This window comes from Nannobrachium achirus (assembly GCF_963921795.1).
Source record: "Nannobrachium achirus genome assembly, chromosome: 20".
Classification (NCBI taxonomy): domain Eukaryota; kingdom Metazoa; phylum Chordata; class Actinopteri; order Myctophiformes; family Myctophidae; genus Nannobrachium; species Nannobrachium achirus.
This window is the reverse complement of record NC_137827.1, coordinates 27090377-27111670: the sequence shown is the minus strand read 5'-3', so window position 1 is coordinate 27111670 and position 21294 is coordinate 27090377. Positions and strand designations below refer to the sequence as shown.

Genomic DNA, 21294 nt, shown 5'->3' with positions numbered 1-21294 from the left:
CACGCGAAACTCGAAAGCAACTCGCTCAGCTCTCTGGCTGTTATTGTAACATAGCTGATTTTGTGTTGCTCAAGCTCATGTTGGCGTTGGACAGGCTACGCGGCTGTCTGGTTTAGCTCTCGAAATAACATCATTGGCCTTTTTATGTTTTGTAGTTTGGTATTTATACAGGCCTATATATGCCTACGCTTTTATAATAAATACAGTAAAAAAGCCTTGTGAGTGTTAGCCATATGTAACACACCAAGCAACCACCAGATGGCACCATTGGGTATCTAATGAAGTAACATTTCACCTGATGTGTCTCCTCTCTATTTCCCCATACAGGGTTTCCTAAACAGGAGGAAATGGCATCTTTGGTGGCTTACGATGATTCAGATTCAGAAGATGAATCTTTAAATCACAGCAAAAAAGTCACTGATTCACCAAAGCAGGAACCTGGGGTCTCTAATCTCTATGGACTACTGCCCAGTCCTTACACCAATGACAATGATAGTGACATTCCTAAGTCTACCTCATATGTAGAAAAAAGTATTTCTTCATTAACAAGTATACATTTACAGCAGCAGAGCCATTTTGACAGAGAAAAACAATACTTTGTAAGCAAGAAAGCGCCACACGTGTCAAACACCCAGGAACAGTTCTCTGTACAGCACATCTGTCCTCGAGCACCACAACTGTCCAGCCACGTGGGAAGGAGCGCAACAAAAAGACATGAGACCACCCCACCGGGGTTTAGACCATACATTCCAAAGAGACAGAGACTTGCAACTCCTGCACAAAAAGTGGACCCAAAGCCCCCAGAAGATGATGTCCCAATGGCTCAGGCCAGAGCCGTTCGAATGCTGACCGAAGCATCCGAGAGGGTGAAACCATACCTGGCTTGCACACCTGGCCGAGCAGAGATTCCCAGAAGGCTTTTGATGAGCCTGGCAGGGCACCAGGGGCCCGTCAACACGGTGCAGTGGTGTCCAGTTCCTTCCCTGAGCCACCTACTACTGTCTGCCTCCATGGACAAGACTGCCAAGGTAATGACATCTATCAATATACCTTCCCTAAATCAGTGGGTCTCAACATTTTCTGGCCACTACCCCCCCAAAAAAACATGATTTTTAAGCTGGGGACCCCCACCCCTACCCTGACAAGCACTTGCATAGGAGTTGAGGCGTTACCTTTAGTTTGTCTATAGCCCCATATAGAGAACCTCACCCTCCACAGTTCTGATGCAGTAATGCTATTTTTTCATTTTATTCTGATTTATTTTTTTCCTTTTTTGTGGTATTGAAAAGTCCTTAAATTGTCACTTGACTGTCATCTGGGGACCCAAAATCATGGCGGTGCCAACCCACAGGTTGAGAAGCACTGCCCTAAATAATTACACATGCTACACCCTCTAAGGCCCACGGTTGTAATATTACAACGTTTGTATTTTATCCAAAAAAAGGTTTAAATCATTTTATTTTAGCTCCCCCTACCACCTAAACACCACCATTGGATTCTATTGTTTAGTATTACAATGCCATTGGCCACAATATTTGCATATAAATACCCCCCACAGGGGCTGACATTCACACCCGCCACACCCGCTGAAATTCCAGAGTTTTGACGAACAACATCTCACTTTTTCATGGAAGCTATACCTCACAAAAACAAAGTAAAGTAAAATGCCTGTACTATTTTTTTTGGTGGTCATTAGAATGTCTAGAACATGTTGTACATATGTTATTATTGTGAAAAATATCCCCCATATGTAAATTAGAGCATGATTTATGATTTTTGATTTATGGCTATAAAATCTTACAAAAACATTTTTTTGAAAAAAACATTACATTTTCCTCTTAATAGGACTCCTACAACACCATCTGATTTTTTTCAAATTTTTATTTCAAGTATTTCTTAATGCGGGCCTTAGAGGGTTAACAGTCACTTCAATACTTTTGTCATTCAATATTATGATTAACAGCCTGAAGTATATTTTGATTGACCTCTCAAAAGGAGTGTATGTAATTATTCATGATAGCCTTTGCCCATGTGGAATTTGTTATTTGGACAATTGTGAGGATACTTAGACCCAATTACATATGTCGGCCCGGGTCCCATGTGGTGTGCATCAAGGAGGTGGAAGTGGTTGTTCACGGTACTATTGACTTAGCCGCAAATTGCAACACTAGATTTTATTTTAATCGGATGAATCTAGGGTTGCAATACCTCCCATAGGCAGCCAATGCATCAAAACAGTTTTTTTGCCATCTGATTGTAATAAACAACTTCAAACTCACCAACATTGGGGCTGTATGGAAAGCTCAGAGTATCGTCTTTCTATCTGCAAAGAGTTTCAATTTCATAAAACTCCACCGTAGACATGTTATGAGCTACTTTCTGTCAAGAAATCCGAGCAGACATGGTTTATTTTCTAAGTGTTGAACTTCGGAAGCGCTCGTCTTCTATTACGCAGCGTCCCGCTGCCTCCTGCATTATGTGACATTTAGAACCAGCTGGTACACAGACAGGACCGCTGAGTGACTTCCCACAAGCGCTTCCAAACTCCAGCACTTAGAGAAAATAATCACCTGAAGCCAATTTCTTGATAGAAAGTAACTCCTAACATGTCTACGGTGGATTTTTATGAAACAAACACTTTGCAGATAGAAAGAGGATACTCCAAGCTTTCCATAGAGCCCAATATTGGTGAGTTTGACGTTGTTTAAAACACATTAAGAGCCCCTGACTTTAACGGATTATAAAGTCCACGATGCCACCCTCAGGCTGCATTCACTCCCGTTATCTTATTTTGAAGGCCAGAAGTCCACAGCGTAAACACTTCCGGTCTGACGTCATCGCGTCCTGCGCCGGAATCGATCATTGTTTACGTGGTGTCATGGCGGATCGGCTCGGAGCTTTTCACCATGTGTTATATAAGCGAGCATCTGCCTCCATCTTCGCTTCTAAAGTGTAGTTTTGAGATAATGGACATTAAAGATGAGATCCCCCGTCCACCTCAATGTTATGGGATGACTATTTTGTGCTCGTGGAGCCGTGATGATGAGAAATCAGCGACGGATTTCGGCTCCGGACCTTCCGCCATTGTATCCGGTAATATAACCGCCGTTACAGTAATATATTACTTTTCACGAGTATACTCGGGATTGGCACTCCGGGTACTCGAGTACTTTTCACGAGTATTCTCGGGATTGGCACTAAATCGGTTAATACAATCAGATAGCAAAACATTTTTTAGATGCATTGGCTGCCTATGGGAGGTATTGCAACCCTAGATTCATCCGATTCAAATAAAATCTAGTGTTGCAATTTGCGGCTACTATTGACTGCCATTCACTGCAAGTGGCACGTGATCGAAATGATAACTTTAAACACATTGATTCATCACTCACATGGGGTTGAGAATATGACCTAATTTCTCTCTTTTCAACACTGCAACTACAGCGAGGTCACTCTGGGTGACAGTTGAGCGTGTGGTGTGCCACGTTTATAGCCTACTTGCACCGATTGGTCAGCTACTGTATGAAGAACCCATGGGAGTATCCGTTATCTACCCAAAGGGTTATCAGATATTACCCTCACTGCTTTTATCTGTACATTTTTGTCTGCTGACCCAGGGGAAATAAAGGCTGGATATGTGATAAACAGCGGATATCGGCCCTGTTGCCTTACCGTATATAAATGTACCACCCAGGGGTGTCACAAGGGGGGGGGAAAGTAGGACTGATTTACTAGGGCCCAAGGTGGAGGAGCTGCATTATTACGCATTATTTTGTGCTTTAACTATTGAAAAATAGCAGATATTTGAAAAGTCGTGAAAATGTGTGCAAATCATTGAATATATGTATTTTTAAGCAAACATTTGTAACTCAAATTCCGCCTCTGGGGGGTCCCTGGAACAAAATATTTTGAGATGGGGGTCCATGGCCAAATAGGATTTAGAAGACATTTATATAAACGGGTCAAAAATAGATCTACAAGCTTGTATATATGCTATTTTTCAATAATTAAAGCACAAAAGAACGTTAAAATAATGCGTTCCCAGTCTAAATGGGTTAACCCCCCCCCCCCCCCCCCATGAAGAACCTTCATGGAGGGCCCACAGTGAATCCTTGTACCCAGGGCCCAGAATTTGGTGAGACACCCCTGGTACCACCAGTGAGTTTCTTTAGAACCTTATCTATCAGTGTCAGTTGAATGTATGTCAGGACCCATGGGGCTTTCCATCTCTCCTATGTCTCTGCTTTGCTTTATCTACCTCCCCCTTCTTTTCCTACCTCACACTAGGTACAAACAATCCTTCATTTCCCTACTGTAAAGGTCACGCGATGCAGATGCCTGCAGACAACTAAATATTTCTACTCCTGGGCGGAAATTGCACGACACCACCTCCGAGTGCCAAGTATTCATTGGCTCATTATTCAGGTCTCTGAATAATTAATCATTTAAATATTCATGAGTTGATTTGCATAAACATTCAGGTATTTCGGTGTAGCAGCAAGACAGCCATCTCCTCTGGCACCTGAAAGGCTCTCTCAGCAGATGGCTGAGACTTGGGAGAGTGTAGCTGTCATGAATTTCTATGTTGGATATTCACTTCGTGTCAGGCACCCTACCAGGTGACCCAATTATAAAGTGCAAAATATAAAATGTCCACCTATTTTAAATGCAGCATCTCAATAAAGAATGCTTAGGTCATTTTGCTTATGCAGTGCTTTTGAATGAGTGACGTGTTATTAATTTCGAGGACGCCTGGATAGTGGCGACTTGACAAAGCAGAATACAAGTCCTCTTCTCCAGCTGTCCCTATCCATCATGCAGGAGTGTAGCTCCTCTACAGCAGTGGTTCCCAAACAGTGGATCGGGAACCATTTGTGGGTCACGGATCGATGTTTATGGGACACGACTCGAGTAAAAATCCCATTTTCTTTTCCCACATTTAAAAAATATATATATTTAAAAAAAAACATTTTCCCCACCACAAAATAAAATGTTTTAGTTCATTTTGAAACAAACAAACAAATACATCTAAGAAATTCCATATATGTAAGAAAATGATCATTAAGAAGTAGTGAAAATAGACGTTCTACAAGCTCACAACACAGCGTGAAGTGACACGCTGAGAGCTTGTAGATCTGCTGTTTTCACTAATTTGGGTCAAGGGCAAATGTCTAATTTCTCTTTTGGTCACAGGCTAAAATGTTTGGGAACCACTACTCTACAGCTATGAGGTGGTGTTCCTCTTCAGATGGACCACATACGTCACCCTTCTCCACCTTGAGTCAGTGCTCCGCTTTGGCAGCATAGTCATGACTTTTAATAGGCTTTTTATTTGTACTTTTATTGGTGCCTTGCCTTTTATTTGCTGAAAAGTTTTCTTTGTGGCGCACAAGTCAAGAGCTTCAGCTATGTAACCTACTCCAAAACATACCCACATTGCACAAACAAAACTAAATAGAAAAATAATAACAAAATGAAGACCTTCTCAGAAATTCTGGAGTTGTAACAGGAAGGGAACACTAGATGTCACCATAGTAATGACAACAATAACAAATATTTCACACACTAAGGAAATTCATAATAAATGAATATTATACTGTACATGTCCAGCGACACAACAGTGATTTTGGAAATCAACAATTGTTATTCTAGAAATGTATGTATAAATATCACCAGTACATATCCGTTGTCTTTTGGCTCAAGTGTCAGAGGTAGACACTCACAATTAAAAACAGTACTTTGCAAAGACAGGTTACAAAAAAATATATAGGCTATATTATTATACAGTATACCAGAGAAATATTACATGAAAATGTACTTCTGTTTAATTGAAAAGGGTTGTATGACTTTAACACAGGGGTCTTCAATGTTTTCAGGCCAAGGACCCCTTAGTTGAGAGAGAGATGAAGCAGGGTCCCCCACAACCTTTTCATAGATTCCATATAGTTTAATTGTTTGACAGCATAATCATTAGTGTATTTTGGATTCATGTCAATTTGTGTTTTCAGATATTTGAACACTTGAACTATCAATACTTAGTAAACTTGGCCTTTCACTCTGTACGTAGTCTGCTCTTGTTCCCCTCCACACCAAACCTCTTTGCCAAAAATAGCCGATCTACAAGATCGCACTGCGAGGCGTTGTGAGCTTGTAGATCTGCTATTTTTGGCTAAAGATCTCAGAATATGGACACTCTGGTTCAAGTGGTTAATATAAAAAAGGAGTTTTATCACACAAAGATTTGGATGACTCCCTATAGTAACTCTGGGGACCCCCTAGGGGTCCCGGATCCCCTGTTGATGACCCCTGCTTTAACCTATATATATATATATATATATATATATATATATATATATATATATATATATAAAAGGAGTCCTATTATGTATGGTCTCTTTCTACCTGAACAGCCTCAGACTCCCACATCCCTTCAGCATTCTGTCAGTTCCTTCCTCACATGAAGTAAGGCTATTATTATTCCAGCCTGTTTCCTGCTGTTGTCACCATGGCTACAGCAGGTGTACTGCACCGGTTTTAAGTTGATAACATGAATACCAATTTAGTTTTAATTACCAGGAGTCATTAAGAAGCAGATTACCCATTGAGACATCAGCAGGGACTTGCTCTGCATGTGTGTTAAGTGGCCGGTGAAATTAAAAGGGACGCAAGCAAACAAGCACTCATTTTCGTCGGTGCATTGTTTACGTATTGTATGGGATTAGCGTGATTGTGTCCGCTTTTAATGAGGTGCCTACGTTGCGCACCATTAACTGTTTCACTCACAGTATGCAGCCTATGAACAGCTCAAACCGCATGCCTGAGGCTGTTTGTCAGATTTGTCGTCTAGCTTATGTTTTGTCTAATATATTGTTGAGCTTATACATTTTAGTTTTTTAGCTTAACATGAAGTGGAGATGCACATCCATTTCAGTGCTTTTTGTTTGACTGCCTACCATGTTTTCCTACTACCTTGAGATGGCAGTGTTTCCCTATGCAAGACATCATATGTCTTGTAAATATGCTGTTCCTGTTTTTAGCCTTTATTTTAAGTTGACTTGAGCATGCATGCATTCATGCTGTTCTTTTTCAGACACACCTTGCTTCACCCTCACACAATTATCATTCTATACACTTGGGAGCTGTCCAAAATAACTACACTGTGCTGGAGCAACTGCAGGTGTGCCTTGCTCAAGAGCACATTAACAGCAGCTGCAAGAGTGAGGGGAGAGTGTTTCTCATATCAATACATAATGTATTTTTTCTTTGAACGTTTCTTTTCCCCCACAGACCACACAAGAGCCAGCCACATAAAACATGCCACAACACTCCATATAGCACACAACAGTACAGATCACCTGTCACCTAAACACGACAAAAGTCATACACTCATTTTCCAGACCATCATCATCATTGATGCAATGCATGGATATTTTAATTGAAAGTGTTCCCCTACATGCTCTCTCTTCCTGTCAGTCTGTCAGTTACTGCCTCCTCTCCATGAAGCCATCTCTGGGATTCAGTTTTGTAAAGGACTGGATTGATAGGTCACATTAATTTATCTCTTTCCCTCCCTTTCTGCTGCAGTGATTCCCAAATGCTGTTTCACTCTGTGTGAGTCTTCCTGAATAATGAGAGAGAGAGAGAGAGAGAGAGAGAGAGAGAGAGAGGCTATCGTGACCTTACAGATCTGTTCCTTTTTAAACAATTGTATTTATAGATTTTAAATACTTATACAATACAATATTGCATAGCAATAATGGGCAAGCAAATAAACCTTTCACCACTAGTGTAATAGTGCAATGTTATGGCATACTGCTCAGAAAATGAAAAATCTATATCAAAATATTACACAAGATCACTCAAAACAAGGTTTTATAAGTTGCTTGAAGTCCAGTGTGAAATCTCCACATTCATTGTCCGTGATGATTTGGGATGCTATGGCATTTGCTGCTTCCAATGCTTTTTTACACAATATTCTATTTTATTTTAGACAAACCTGTGTATACAGTATGGCCAAAGCTGTGAATTGACTTGAAATGTGTTTATTTAACACCGGATTGATCCATTAATCCTATCTTTTGCAAGTGGCTGAAGTGGAAGAACAGTGTAGCAGTCAATTTCAGGTTCATGACATGAAGCTTAAACTTCCGGTCGGGTTTGACCTATTGTTCTTTAGTCTTGGAGGATTCGCCTCGATACGTAGGCTGCAGAGGCGTTGCCACTGTGATAGTTTTTATTTAGATATGGGTAACCTCTGGCACCATCTTTGCCTCCAGTTACCCATACTCAGATACTCGCCCCCCTATAGTGGCAAAAAAAGAAACTTCTGGGAACTCAGATTAACTGTAGTTGTCTTCGACTTGCCGCGTGTTGATGACGGCCACAGCAAGTCCGAGGTGGGGTAGGACTGTGTTAGGCCGCTCTATGTAGGCGCCCTGTATACACTGCGGCTTCCTACACTCTGAGTCTGCACGGCGTCTCTGCTCTGTCTCTGTTGCGGTAGCTTTTGATGTAAGTGTTGATGTGGGAACGGAACACTTTCCGTAGTCTAATCTAATGTATCTGCTGGTCCTGAATGAGGGGCCAATTGCATCGATTTCTCTGTGGTGTTCGGATGATTATCCGTTTCAGTGGGGAGGGGTCGACTTCCGCCTGGATCTGCCACCCCCTGCGCTAGTGCGCTATCTGCACATCAAGTAAAGCAGATTGTGCAGTTGTTCTAGGGAAGTCGTCCTCGAGATGCTCATTGCTCAATGTCATGTGAGGTTGGGGGACTGTGTTCAATTCATGCCGTGTCCCTTGTTTGCTGGGCACTGACTGCGATGTTTCTACGGTAGTTGGAATTGCTGTATGTTGCACAGACAATGTCCTTGACAAAATCTTGTTGTAACAATGGAAGTTCTGTGGGCTCTTGTGGAACCTCAACACGTCTGTCTTCAATGGGTTCGACAGATGCACGGTAGTCACTGGCTGCTTGGTACGGCTGAGATAACTGTGGTGACGGGATCGACGCTGGTTGAGGTAGCATCTCCACTTCCTGGATGTTGTCGAGTACCTCTTCAGTTTCGATGTGGTGGAGTAGGCTTGTTGGTTGAGCTGGGTTGTACTCCAGTGGGAGGAATCTGGGATGGATGGTGCTACTGTATACTGAGAAGACCAGGGTAGGTGGGCGGTGCTGTGCCCGAAGCTGGGATCTTCAACTCAGGATCGATGATCAAGATTGATTGGATGTTTGCTGTCAAGATTACCAGTCGGAGTGTTCACATCTTCGATGACTAGTTCTGCATTCTGGTGATCGTTAGGAGAGAGTCTACATGTGTCTTGTGGTCTACTGCCGGACCCGAGCACTCCTTCTAGTTTTTGATCACTCTTTTGTTGTGCAATTTCTATATTGTTATTACAGGTACATCATGCTTGTCAACAGTAGTTTACAACTTTCTTTTCAGTTAAAGATACACAACTGCCGATTTATTCAAATCCTGTTGACTTTGGAAATATTTATATAATTATTTAAATGGGGAAACAATGGAAAAAAGATATAGAATTAGTAATGAAAGCTCTGTCAGCTTTCTTCTCATCATGAAAACACAATACTGTACATGTCAATTTGGGTCAGTGTAACTGGATAGCCCGATTATGTTATTGTTATTAACAGGGAACCAGGGGCTTTTCTGACACTTCATGTCACAGATCAAAGAAACCTATTTCAAAATCAGTATGCTATTCCTCCCAGCTTGGAATTGATTTATGGGGATCCACAAAGTAATTAGCTTGAGGAAGTAAATTAGAAAGGGCTTTTTTCCCCTTTTTAATCAAAAAGAAATGTCCAGTTCACAGAGTCATTTAATTTAATTACAATACGAAACCAAGATTGTATATTCTGATATACCTGTATACTACTGTATCTTCCTTCCTTAAAACTGGAGATTAAAAGGTAAATTCCGAGACAGATAGACAGATGAAAAAAGAGAGGGAGAGACCAGTCACCTTCTGGTATTGAGAATAGAAAGTGCTAGAAGATTGCGCAGCACAGACAGCATAACAGAAACAAGGCCGAAGGGCATGGCAGAGACTGTTTTGCACCCTGTCCGTCCGTCCTTCCGTCCGTGTGTCTGTCTGTCTCTGGACAGCTAATCTCTGGCACCGTTGGCATGATGGCTGCGAAACTGTGCATGCACACTCCCTGGGTGCCAGATTGGAACCTCTGCCCCAAATATTTCACATGGGCCTGCCGCCTGTTATAGCGCCACCAGGAGGCCAATGTTTGCAAGGACGTTTTTTTTTTACATTACTCCTACAGATTTTGTCCAAACATCACGCAAATCGGTACACAGTATCTCTATAGTCATTAGCCTTAACGCATCTTTCAGATTTTTCATATTCCATCCTGTGTGTCTAGTTTTCCATGTCTTTGCTCTTGAGAGTGAACAAATGGAATGAATGAAATGGACCCTTTTTTGGGCCTGTAACTCAGAGTGAACAAATGTATCCAACTTAATGTTAATATTGACACTAGAGATTTTACTGTGTACTTCCTGCCCAGTGTGGCAAATGACTTGAACTTAAATATCGTTGTTGTCAGGTGGAAACCTTGTATGTCCAAAACCTTGGACATGCATCGCGAGGCGTTGTGTGCTTGTAGATCTGCTATTTTCACTACTTGTATGATGAAGTAGGGCATTACATACAAATTCGAAACTTGGAGATATGAGTTTTCTGCCGACAGTGACGATATGGCCTGATGCACAGATACTTGATTGTTGCAGGTGTGGGATGGAGTGGAGAGCGGCCAGTGCCTGAAGGTTTACTCCTGCCATGCAGGGGCAATTCGCGATGCCTGTTGGAGCGCCTGCGGGAGACGCATCCTCACTGGCTCCTTCGATAACACCGCTATGATCACAGATGTAGAGACAGGTGAGTGCCGTTTAGGGATGGGACGATATGAAAATGTCATGTCACAATAATTATTGTGAAAAAATAAAGTGATTTACGATAATATTGCAATAATCAAAATATCCCCAACATCCATTACCCTGGGGCGTAACATTTGCCAAAAAGTAGCCGATCTACAAGCTCACAACGTGTCGCAATGCAATGCGTTGTGAGCTTGTAGATTGGCTATTTTTGGGCAAAGAGATGTGTTAGAAAGTGGAAAAAAAGACTCAGTTTTACCAATTATAGAGGGTTTAAATAAATGGTACCGGATATGCAGCTTGGCAAATAAAAGTTGAATCGATCCCACTGCATGATGAAGGACGATTTCACAATAAATTTTAATCTCCACGATACGATTATTTGTCTTTTTTAATCTTTTCACTTGGCATGTCACAATTAGCATATAATCTCCTTCTCCTGATGGAAATTATTTTAGATAATCTGAATAATTTGTGTTGCATAATCGTCATAAATCGCTACCATTCTTCTGTACGAATTAATCTGGAACATTTTCATCCATTTTCCATTTTACTGAAATAGTATATTTGGGTGGGGTGCTATGTCAGTATATGATGGTGTCAGTCATCAATCTCATCATGTAAAGCTAGTTTATCTGCTAATTTCCTTATTTAGACAGGAACACTCATGTCAAACTAGATTTAACCATTTATTGCATAAATGGAATTCAGTTAATCTTGGCTTTAAAGTGCTCCGCGTTCGGAGATGTTCCCTGAATTTTATTCGAGCAGTTTACTATGCTAAATCAGAGAATGATAAGCAAGACCCCCAAAGGGAAACAATAGTAGTACAATTGATACATTGATATATTATCTTGAATCAACAGACAATTGCAAGTATTTGAGCCTATGCTAGACTCTGATCAAAATTTGGAGGCTGGGGTTGCTAAGCAGCAGCAGATCCGAAGCTTCGGATAAATACTAGCAGAGCTATAGTGAATGCAAGCCGTATTTAAAGGAGCGAGAGCTCTGATTGGAGGTTACACCCCGCCACTCCGACATGTCTCCTTTCCGACATGTCTCCATTCCGACACTAACCCTATCTCTAACCCTTACCCTAAACTTAACCTCTATGGAAGTGTCACCACTCCGACAATAAGAAGTCAATTTCGGAGTGGCGACATGTCGGAATGGAGAGCGACACCCATTAGACAGAGTGATGTAATGATTAGCAGATCTGTGAGTGAGGAGTAGAAAAGGAGCTGACTGACAGCTGATTACAGCTGAGGCGGGCGAGACTCACGTATCCTGCATAAACTAACGCTGAAGCATTCATTTTTGGAAAGTTTTTGGGGGAGAAAAACTAAAAGAAATGTTTGCTTACAGTATAATGACGTGCCCAAAATAAGAATGCCAGGTTGAAAGTGATTAAATCACCTTATAAATAGGTTTTCTCCCCAGTAAATTGCTACTGTCCGACAAGGAAACCATTTAGAAACATATTGTGTAACTCAAAAAGGCATGAACAAGAAAAAAAAACAACGCTTATTTTGTGGTTTTTAGCTCATTGTGTTTTTCGGCCCTCTTGAAAGAGCATACAAGACTTTGCGTGACATTTTCAAGAAATCAATGAATTCACCGTAACGCCAGAATGAATTAAACATAAACAGTCTGTCCCTAATAGGAATGTCACTCAATCTGTCAACTGACCTTGAATTTGAATCTGAATGAACCCATTAACACCTGTGGGCAGTTCTACAAAATATGTCTTCTAAATCCTAACATTCTTCTTGAAAATGTGATATGTTACTACATCAGTCGTGCTCAGACCTTTTTATGTCAAGCACTCACAAAATCATATGTATTTGGCTGCGGACCCCTATCTCAAAATATGTTAATCCAGTCACCCTCAGAAGCAAAGAGTTTAGTTAAAAATGTTCACTTTAAAAAATGTACAGTATATATTCAAAGATTGGCACACAATTTCATGACTTTTCAAATATAGCAGATCTACAAGCAAATGGTGCGGCACGAAGTGACACGCTATGAGCTTGTTTATCTGTTATCTTTTAATAGCCAAACTAAAGCTTTCCCGGTTTTAATGGATTATTAACTAATTTCCCTGCTCTAAAACTCTGCAGAGATATCAAGATGACTCAAATATTGGGGTGCCCGCTGGCCTACTGGTCCAGGCGTATATACCACATAGGCATTGCACCATAGGCATTAATGCCTGACTGCGTCGCTGGTTCGATTCCCGGTCCTGCAGCATGTCACTCCCCATCTCTCTTATGCCCAATAAAGGCATAAAAGCCCAAAAAAAAGATGACTCAAATATTGAGACAGAATAAGTGTTCACATAACAATTCAATTGACTATGCCTGAAGGCTACAGATATAAGAGGCCGGTTTAGTTGTTTCCTACTCTCCACTTGCAGAATATCGCCTCAGTGGCCACTTAAATCCTTTATTACATTATGTTTAATATGAATCCCATTTTATGACAGTGTGTGTGCTCTCTATTATGGCAAATGGCAAACAGAATTATCCAGCATTCATAGACATTGTTCTGCATCCCCCATGGTGTCCACCACATCTCGTCGCTCACCGTATTCCCATGATGACTTGCTGCAGTTTGCACTTCCCCTCTCGGCACGCCTGTCAATTCTGCCAATAAAGCCTTACGGATAATAGCTTGGGCGACCTATTAAACACATAGGCAGCTCTGGGAAGGGGATCAATACTAGATATATCACCACGGGAGCACCCAGCATGACCTTAGACCAGGTCACAAACCACAACAAGCAAATGTTTGGTTTGGTCTTGGTCCACATCCTGCAACGAGTCATTTTACTTTGATTACAAACTGACAGGGCTTCAAGCCTTGTGTGTAAACATGTCGTTTGATGAAAATAACACATTTCAATTTTCAAACACAAAAATGTCTTGTCAAGATAAAGATACCTAAAGGCCCCTCAATCTTTGGTATGCATCCAGAGTAGACCTACAGTATCTGTGTTTTTGTTTTGAGTGTGAAAGTGAGGACACAACATGTACTGTAGAATGCACAGCACACAGTAAAATTCACAGTGTTCATTTAGCTCTGAATGTAAGAATGGACCAATACTCTTACATTTAAATTAATTAATGGGAACTTTACAGTACCATGCTCTGCTGAACACCTGTAGAATTATTTATCAGTCTGGGTGCTAGTGAAATGATTAGGGGGCCAATTAGTGGAAGAGCTGGTGTGTTGTCCTATGACAGAAAATACACTCCAATTGGTAATCAACCACTTAAAACCGTATATACTTTGTTGTGCGTCAATAGCACACTGTCTGTACTTACTCAATAAAGACATTTTTTTTTTTACAAGTACTTGTACTGAAACGTTGCTAATAAAATAAAACAAAACTGTTTCTTTATTGAGCAAGCTTAGACAGTGTGCGGTGTAAAAAAAATACCAGTAAGACTCCCTAATCGGGAGATAAGTGTGACGTGACGTGACGGACAGACAGACAGAAGGAGGGAGGGAGGGACAGCCGGTGGAGCTTGTCATGTATGTGCATGGATTAAAGTTCTCAGTCTCCACGACTGATTCCAAGCCAGCATGTCTTCTATGGATGTATGTTGCACAGCGAAAATAGCCGATCTAAGCCAAGATAAGCTATTTTCGGAATCAGCCCTAGTGATAAGACTTGGTCTTAAAAACATTTTCAGTTGTGAGATTGTCATAAGTCTGCAGCCTGATATGCCAAAGTTTTTGATAACCTGTACATCAATAGTGAAATTAGCAGATCAACAAGCTTGTAGATTTGCCAAATGTTTGTCTCTTTTCGCCTTTCATGACATGCCCAAAATAGGGACGCTATAGGGTCAATGTTGTTTATAGGAGTTGAAATTATAATATTGTTAATAAGCGATCTCAATTCAAATTTCGTTTCACAATGTGGACTGTAAGAAAATCCCAATTAAATACAGCTTTGAATAGGCCCAGTGATACTCAGCTTAATAATAAATCGAGACTAACCGATTCTGTTTGGACATGTCTATTTGGCACAGTATGTTGATGACACAGTATGACATGATAAGCTCCCACTGTTAGCTCCCTTTGTTGGTGACCTTTTATGTTGCAGTTAGAGTGACACTTTGTCTCCGTCACAGTCTTTTTTCTTTTCTTCTTTTAAATCTCACTTCGGGGCCAGACCCTGCCATCAAGTCGTCAGATGTGCGCTACTTTTCTTTAATCTTGTAAGCTCCCACTGTCTCCCATATAAGATGTATTCTTTCTGCCAATTACACAGCAGTACTGGACCCTGGGAGGTGGGATAATTAGTAGACTCATAGACTGTGTATTTTAATTTCAAGGACACCCATTTTGATATGCATTAGGCCCCCACACCATAGATCATATTCACACAGACGCCGTTTTGCTATAAAGTTAATATAATGCAAAATGGCTGCTGTGTGAATATGGTGGTCTATCCATTATATGACAAAGTAATACAAATGGCTTGAGAGGTTAATAATCAGTGAGAGCTGCTTGCGACCCCTGTTAAACCTGGCCCTGACCCCTTCTTCCACCACAGAATACATAAACAATTGCTGTGGCTTACTCTGTGCTCGCATAGGAAATTATGTCACTGGGAAGCCCATGCAGGCAGAGGACCATCATCTACCTTTTCACCAAGCCATCTAAAGTGTTTTCTCTATCTACGCAGTAGTTCCAATGTTGAGTTTTATTTGTAGAGTCCTTTATCCAGTTGCAGCATTGTCCTACTATAGACTGTCACAGCTTAATAGCAATCTGTAGTGAGAGAAAGGATATGATAGAGAACGGGGCAAGGAAAGAATGTAGTGTGGAAAGAGACTGGTAAAGAGGGAGATGAAGAGAAAGATTGCAAGTGAGAGAAATTGACCGAGAGAGGCAGAATACATGCAGAGAGAGGCAGCAAGAGAGCTGGGGAGTGGAATAAATGAATTTGATCTGAAGGGCATTAGTCTGAAGTGGCATCTGTTGCCCAGGTTTCGAAGCCAGCCGCAGCCAAGATGATTGGCAGAAGTTGGCGTAAAAAAAAAAAAACATGGCCTCGTCCCCCCAGGCTGCCACAGGTTGATGTGTCTGTGGTTTCTCTGTGCATCATGTGTAGATGACAGGCCTTGAGTCTCCTGCAGGCCTTGGCATGCCTCTGCAGCACCCTCCATTTTTACTATTGGAATTCAGAGACCACTAGTAAACAAGGAAGGTGCCAGTATGAGAAAAGGCTTGTGTTGTTAATTGTTCACCTTTAACAATTCTATATAGACGATTTACTTTGGGCTGTCCCAAATAATACCTTGTTTTTCAGCAAATATCCAAAAACAATAAAATGCCAATTACATCGTCCAAAAACAAAGCAGCACTGACATCCTTTGGGTGGTCTTAGCTGAATGCGTAGACTGCCCGCCCGCCTGGGAAGCAGAAGGCCCCGGGTCCAACTCCCTGCCCTGGCAATGTGTCGAGGCGAACACATTGTGAACTTAACCCCTAGCAACCCCATCCCCCCCTCCCAACTTGTGAAAGTCGCATTGTAGTTGATAATAATATGCATAGGAAAATATTCTTTCAATGAATCTTTTTCACGCCAACATTGTTCTTGTGTAACAGTTTTGTTCGGTGGTGAAATATTTATAAAGATGCCAAAGGACTTCTGCAACAAAAAGCGCCCACCGACAGCTGCGGCAGATTAACATGGGAGTGGATTGAAAGTGGATATGCCTCCTCTCAGCGCCCACATGCACAATTGATGTGGCTTTGCCGTGATATTTATATTTAATATTTATATACAATATGTTTGAATTGAAACCTGCCAAACAAGTAGCAGGATATTCATGTATTCATGGCCAGCACACAATGTCATGTCATATGTGAGAGAATATACAGTATTAAAGGTCCCACAATACATACACAATACGTATTTAGTTTTGACCAGCGGGCCTCTACAAATCCTGAGTTTGTGTGAGAGAATATACAGTATTAAAGGTCCCACAATACATACACAATACGTATTTAGTTTTGACCTGTGGGCCTCTACAAATCCTGAGTTTGTGTGTGTCTGAAGGCTTTTAACAATTTCATCAAATTTACTGAGTAGAAGGACACACCATAAGATTTGTCATTCCAGTTACATGCCTGTGGAAGGTCATGTGTGACCGAAACACTTCTGAATAAATTACTTCATGTACTGTGCAAGCAGGCAGTGTGTGGGTTGATGTCATTTCAGTTACACAAATGCTTGATGCCCCAGCCAACATTTGAAATCAAGAGAATGCAACAACAACAAAAATCATAAGAACAGTGGTGGGATTTGCAAGCTGGTTTGTCAGCCATTACTTGGGAGAACAAAAATGTATGTCCAACCTTAGTCTATGTGCAGCCACACAGTACCACATCCAGATCAAAGTGCCCTGATGTTGATAGATTCTGTAATGAAGCAGAATATGTATTTGATGAGCCCCATTTTCCACTGCTCTGGGGGTTGCCATCCAGGCACCCCAATCATCCATAATGTTCTATGCTTTGAATTATCTATGCCAGTGCTACAAGAGGATCACTCTGTTATTTTACAAGACTACAGAGGGATCTATAGTAAGATTGCCAGGACTCCCTTTATCTGCCTTCTCAGGGAAGCTAATTAATGTTGCTTAATTAAAACGTGCATCTGAAGGCCTTATTTTCTATGTTGAAGAATTTGATTTCTCATCATCTTATCCAACCACGAGCTTTGAATCTAGATGACAGCTCATGTCGGTATCGCCACGGGTAAGCCAATTAAACAGGAGCGCTTCCTGACACACAATCACTGGCCAAAAGGAATATCCTGTTCAAACTTTGGATCAATGTGATTGAATTGAGGAGACAGCTAGTTTGACCATGAAATGAAAGTCCACTTTTCCTCCGGTTTATTCATTCTCCTTTCTAAAAATTGACTTTGATTTCAACTCTTGTTTTTATTTAATTTTTTGTTTTATTGCTTTTATTTCTCTGTTTTTTCCTAATAAAGTTGTTCTCTTTTTTTATCCTCTCGAGTCTCGCCTGACCCCTCCACACACACACACACACACACACACACACACACACACACACACACACACACACACACACACACACACACACACACACACACACGTAAAGCATCTTTGAGTACTTAGTAAAAGCACAATATAAATTCCAGGTATTATTACCAGTAAGACTCCCTAATCGGGAGATAAGCGACCGTTGGTCGCTTATCTCCACAAATAGGCCAAAAGTTTGTTTTACCAATTATCAAGACATACGGGCAGTTGACAGTTTGCCATGGTTACTCATTGAAGTTGAATCTCCATATATGGAGATAACCTACGCATCACACTAAGTCTGACCTCACCAGCCCATATTTGGGCATGAGCAACTTATGTCTCCATATATGGAGATATGATGACATCACACAGTCCTCAGCCGATGATGTGGCGTGATGTCATACAATACACAAACGAGCCCTACAGTATAAAGGGGCAATTCTTGCCAGGAAAGAAGCATTTCTTCGACTCAGACCTTATCGCCAGGGTTGGCTTATAGCAGCTGTCGGTAGGACCATATATGGATTCTGTTAGTGTGGATCTCCTAACAGGGCATCATCTGGGATACAATCCCTTTTATGCCCATATATGGAGATCCCTAACAGAATCCCTTTCATGCCCATATATGGAGATCCCTAACAGAATCCCTTTTATGCCCATATATGGAGATCCCTAACAGCATCCCTTTTATGCCCATATATGGAGATCACTAACAGCTAACAGAATCCCTTTTATGCCCATATATGGAGATCCCTAACATAATCCCTTTTATGCCCATATATGGAGATCCCTAACAGAATCCCTTTTATGCCCATATATGGAGATCCCTAACAGAATCCCTTTTATGCCCATATATGGAGATCCCTAACAGAATCCCTTGTATGCCCATATATGGAGATCCCTAAGAGAATCCCTTTTATGCCCATATATGGAGATCCCTAACAGAATCCCTTTTATGCCCATATATTATGGAGAAATCCCTGCTCTGAGTATCTGACATCAGTGTGATGTCACCTGTTTATGCCCATATATGGAGATCCCTGCTCTGCGTATCTGGTTGCTATGGTAAACAGTTGGTTGCTAGGGTAAAAAAACATGGTTGCTATGGTAAACAGTTGGTTGCTAGGGTAAACAGTTGGTTGCTAGGGTAAAACCATGGTTGCTAAGGTGGTTGCTAACGTACACTAACAGACCAGCAACAACAGACTGTTGCCACAGCAACGTACACAAAGGTTTGTGTACACATGTGGTGTGATGTCATACTGATGCGGAGATATGGGGCGCGTTCGGAAATGCGCACTCAACGCACTGGTGTGCCATGTTGTCGTTCGTTTATTCGGTGCACTTGGTGCGTTGTCGTTCGGAAATCCAGTGCGCGGCGCACTGGTGTGTTGAGTGCACGCACTCACCAACCCTACTCAGAGGATGGGGTTAGGCAGTGTGGTGCGGTGGTTCGGTGTTCTGATTGGTTGGTTTTCATAGCCATGTCTCGAACGCTTCTCAGCTGTGAAGAATGGAGGAAATTACCGCAAAATGCAGCATTTGCAGCTTAATTGGTCGTTTGGCCTTGATAGTTTCACACACATTAACGTGTAAACTAAGAGCAGGTATGCCAATGCTATGAATTACATCTCCTTTCAATGTCAATGTTACGTTAGCATACTTAGCAACTGCTGCTTTTCAGAAAGTTTGCCTTCAGAGTTCAGAGTGAAAAAGCACACAGCTCCCTGTTAAAACTGGTCGTTCGTAAATAAGCCACACTGAACGCACTCACCAACGTCACGCCCACTGCACTCACTACACCGAGCACACACTCGGTGCGGGTTTCCGAACGCACCCATGAGCAGGGCAAAGGTGTGACGTGTGACGGACGGACGGACGGACGGACGGACGACCGGTGGAGGTTTTCATAGTAAACTGCTCCCTGACGGTCGCAATTAATATTATTAAAAAGCTCTAAGGAATTTCCTAGAAATCCCCTTCTTTTCCTTGTTTTCTGTTTAATCTGTTGTTAGTTGATTATTTAATGAGGAGCCACTGGACCCTATTTAAGGTATTCTATCCAATATAGCCATCAGAGCTGCTAGCCTAGTTAACCATCCCGGTCGTGTGAATTCACATTCTCATGTGTCTTCACTGAAGACACATGAGTGTGCATGCAGGCTACCCGGATGGCTAACCAGGCTACAGAGCTGCTGCCTTTCAGTCTGGTTTAGTGCCTAGCAAGACCCTTACGTAACAGCCCTCATCATTTCCCAGGGAACATTTTTCTTTGCACGCTTTTAGATATACTGTAATTATATTTAAGCCCCTCAATGTTTTTTGTTGAGTTCATTGATTTAGATTAAGCTGACAGCAGATGAAGCAACACAGTTGTCATTTCTTTCTTTCTTAATCTTTATATCAGCACAACTTTGTCAGTTGAGATTATCTTTTCATCACAACTGATATTTTCTAAAAAGTATTTATTTTTGACAATATTCCTGGGTCCAAGGTATGTCCTACTAGATCAGTGTTTCCCAAACAGCAGGTCAGGAGTGGGACCCATTTTTATGGTTCGCATGTAAATATTCTTCAAAAGATTTACTAAACAAATGCTAAATTAATAAGTTAAGAAGCAAATCAACATTTTTAAATAAATAAGAAATCAGAAATTACGTTTTTTTTAAGAACAAGTGAAAATCTACTTGAGGCTTTTTATTCGTTGTCTCTCTTGATCATAACAAATTGTATACTTTTTTCTTTACGTCAATTTACTTTTGTAAAGTAAGAAATCACTTATTTGCCATTGTACCTGATGTATAGGCATTGGTTTTTGTAGCTGTAACTCAGCTCAGCTAAACAAATCTTTCATTTACAAATCACTTCAGTAATCAATCACTAAATATGATGGCTCCTTTTGATTTAGAAAAACAATTATGTTTATTGATCAGAACTCTAAAGTAATAGCCACAGATTCTTGACACTAGTGGATTGGGTCATAGCAAAGCACTCATATAATAGACCAAATGAATGGTTTCAGCAAAATCTGCTTCACTGAGGGGACAACATGATTTGAATTTATGTTTGACCTCAGTCAATCTTCTTGACTGTATAGACATCTCTAAATTAATTTCCAATTAAGTTCAAACTGGAACCAAATTAGTTTTTAATTGAATACCTCGCTTGAGAATCGAATCAAATATACAAATAAGATGCATGATTAAATATTGGCAATGGATTGATGGCACCACAGAAGATAGAAACTAGGGATGTCCGGATCGGTGATCGGGTATCAGATCGAATCGGGGGGGAAAAAATCGGAA

General features: G+C 41.2%; 1 protein-coding gene across 1 annotated transcript in view; it reads left to right on the top strand.

Annotated features, from left to right (window-relative positions):
- The window catches only part of wdr25 (WD repeat domain 25), a gene marked incomplete at its 3' end in the record, with an annotated part of 29589 nt that overhangs the window by 118 nt on the left and 8177 nt on the right, over window positions 1-21294 (top strand). Inside the window, exons 2-4 of the mRNA XM_080750945.1 lie at window positions 328-521; window positions 636-1028; window positions 10767-10914. Coding sequence (XP_080607071.1) covers window positions 348-521; window positions 636-1028; window positions 10767-10914 — 715 coding nt within the window. The 5' untranslated portion in view covers window positions 328-347. The remainder of the gene's footprint in view (window positions 1-327; window positions 522-635; window positions 1029-10766; window positions 10915-21294) is intronic.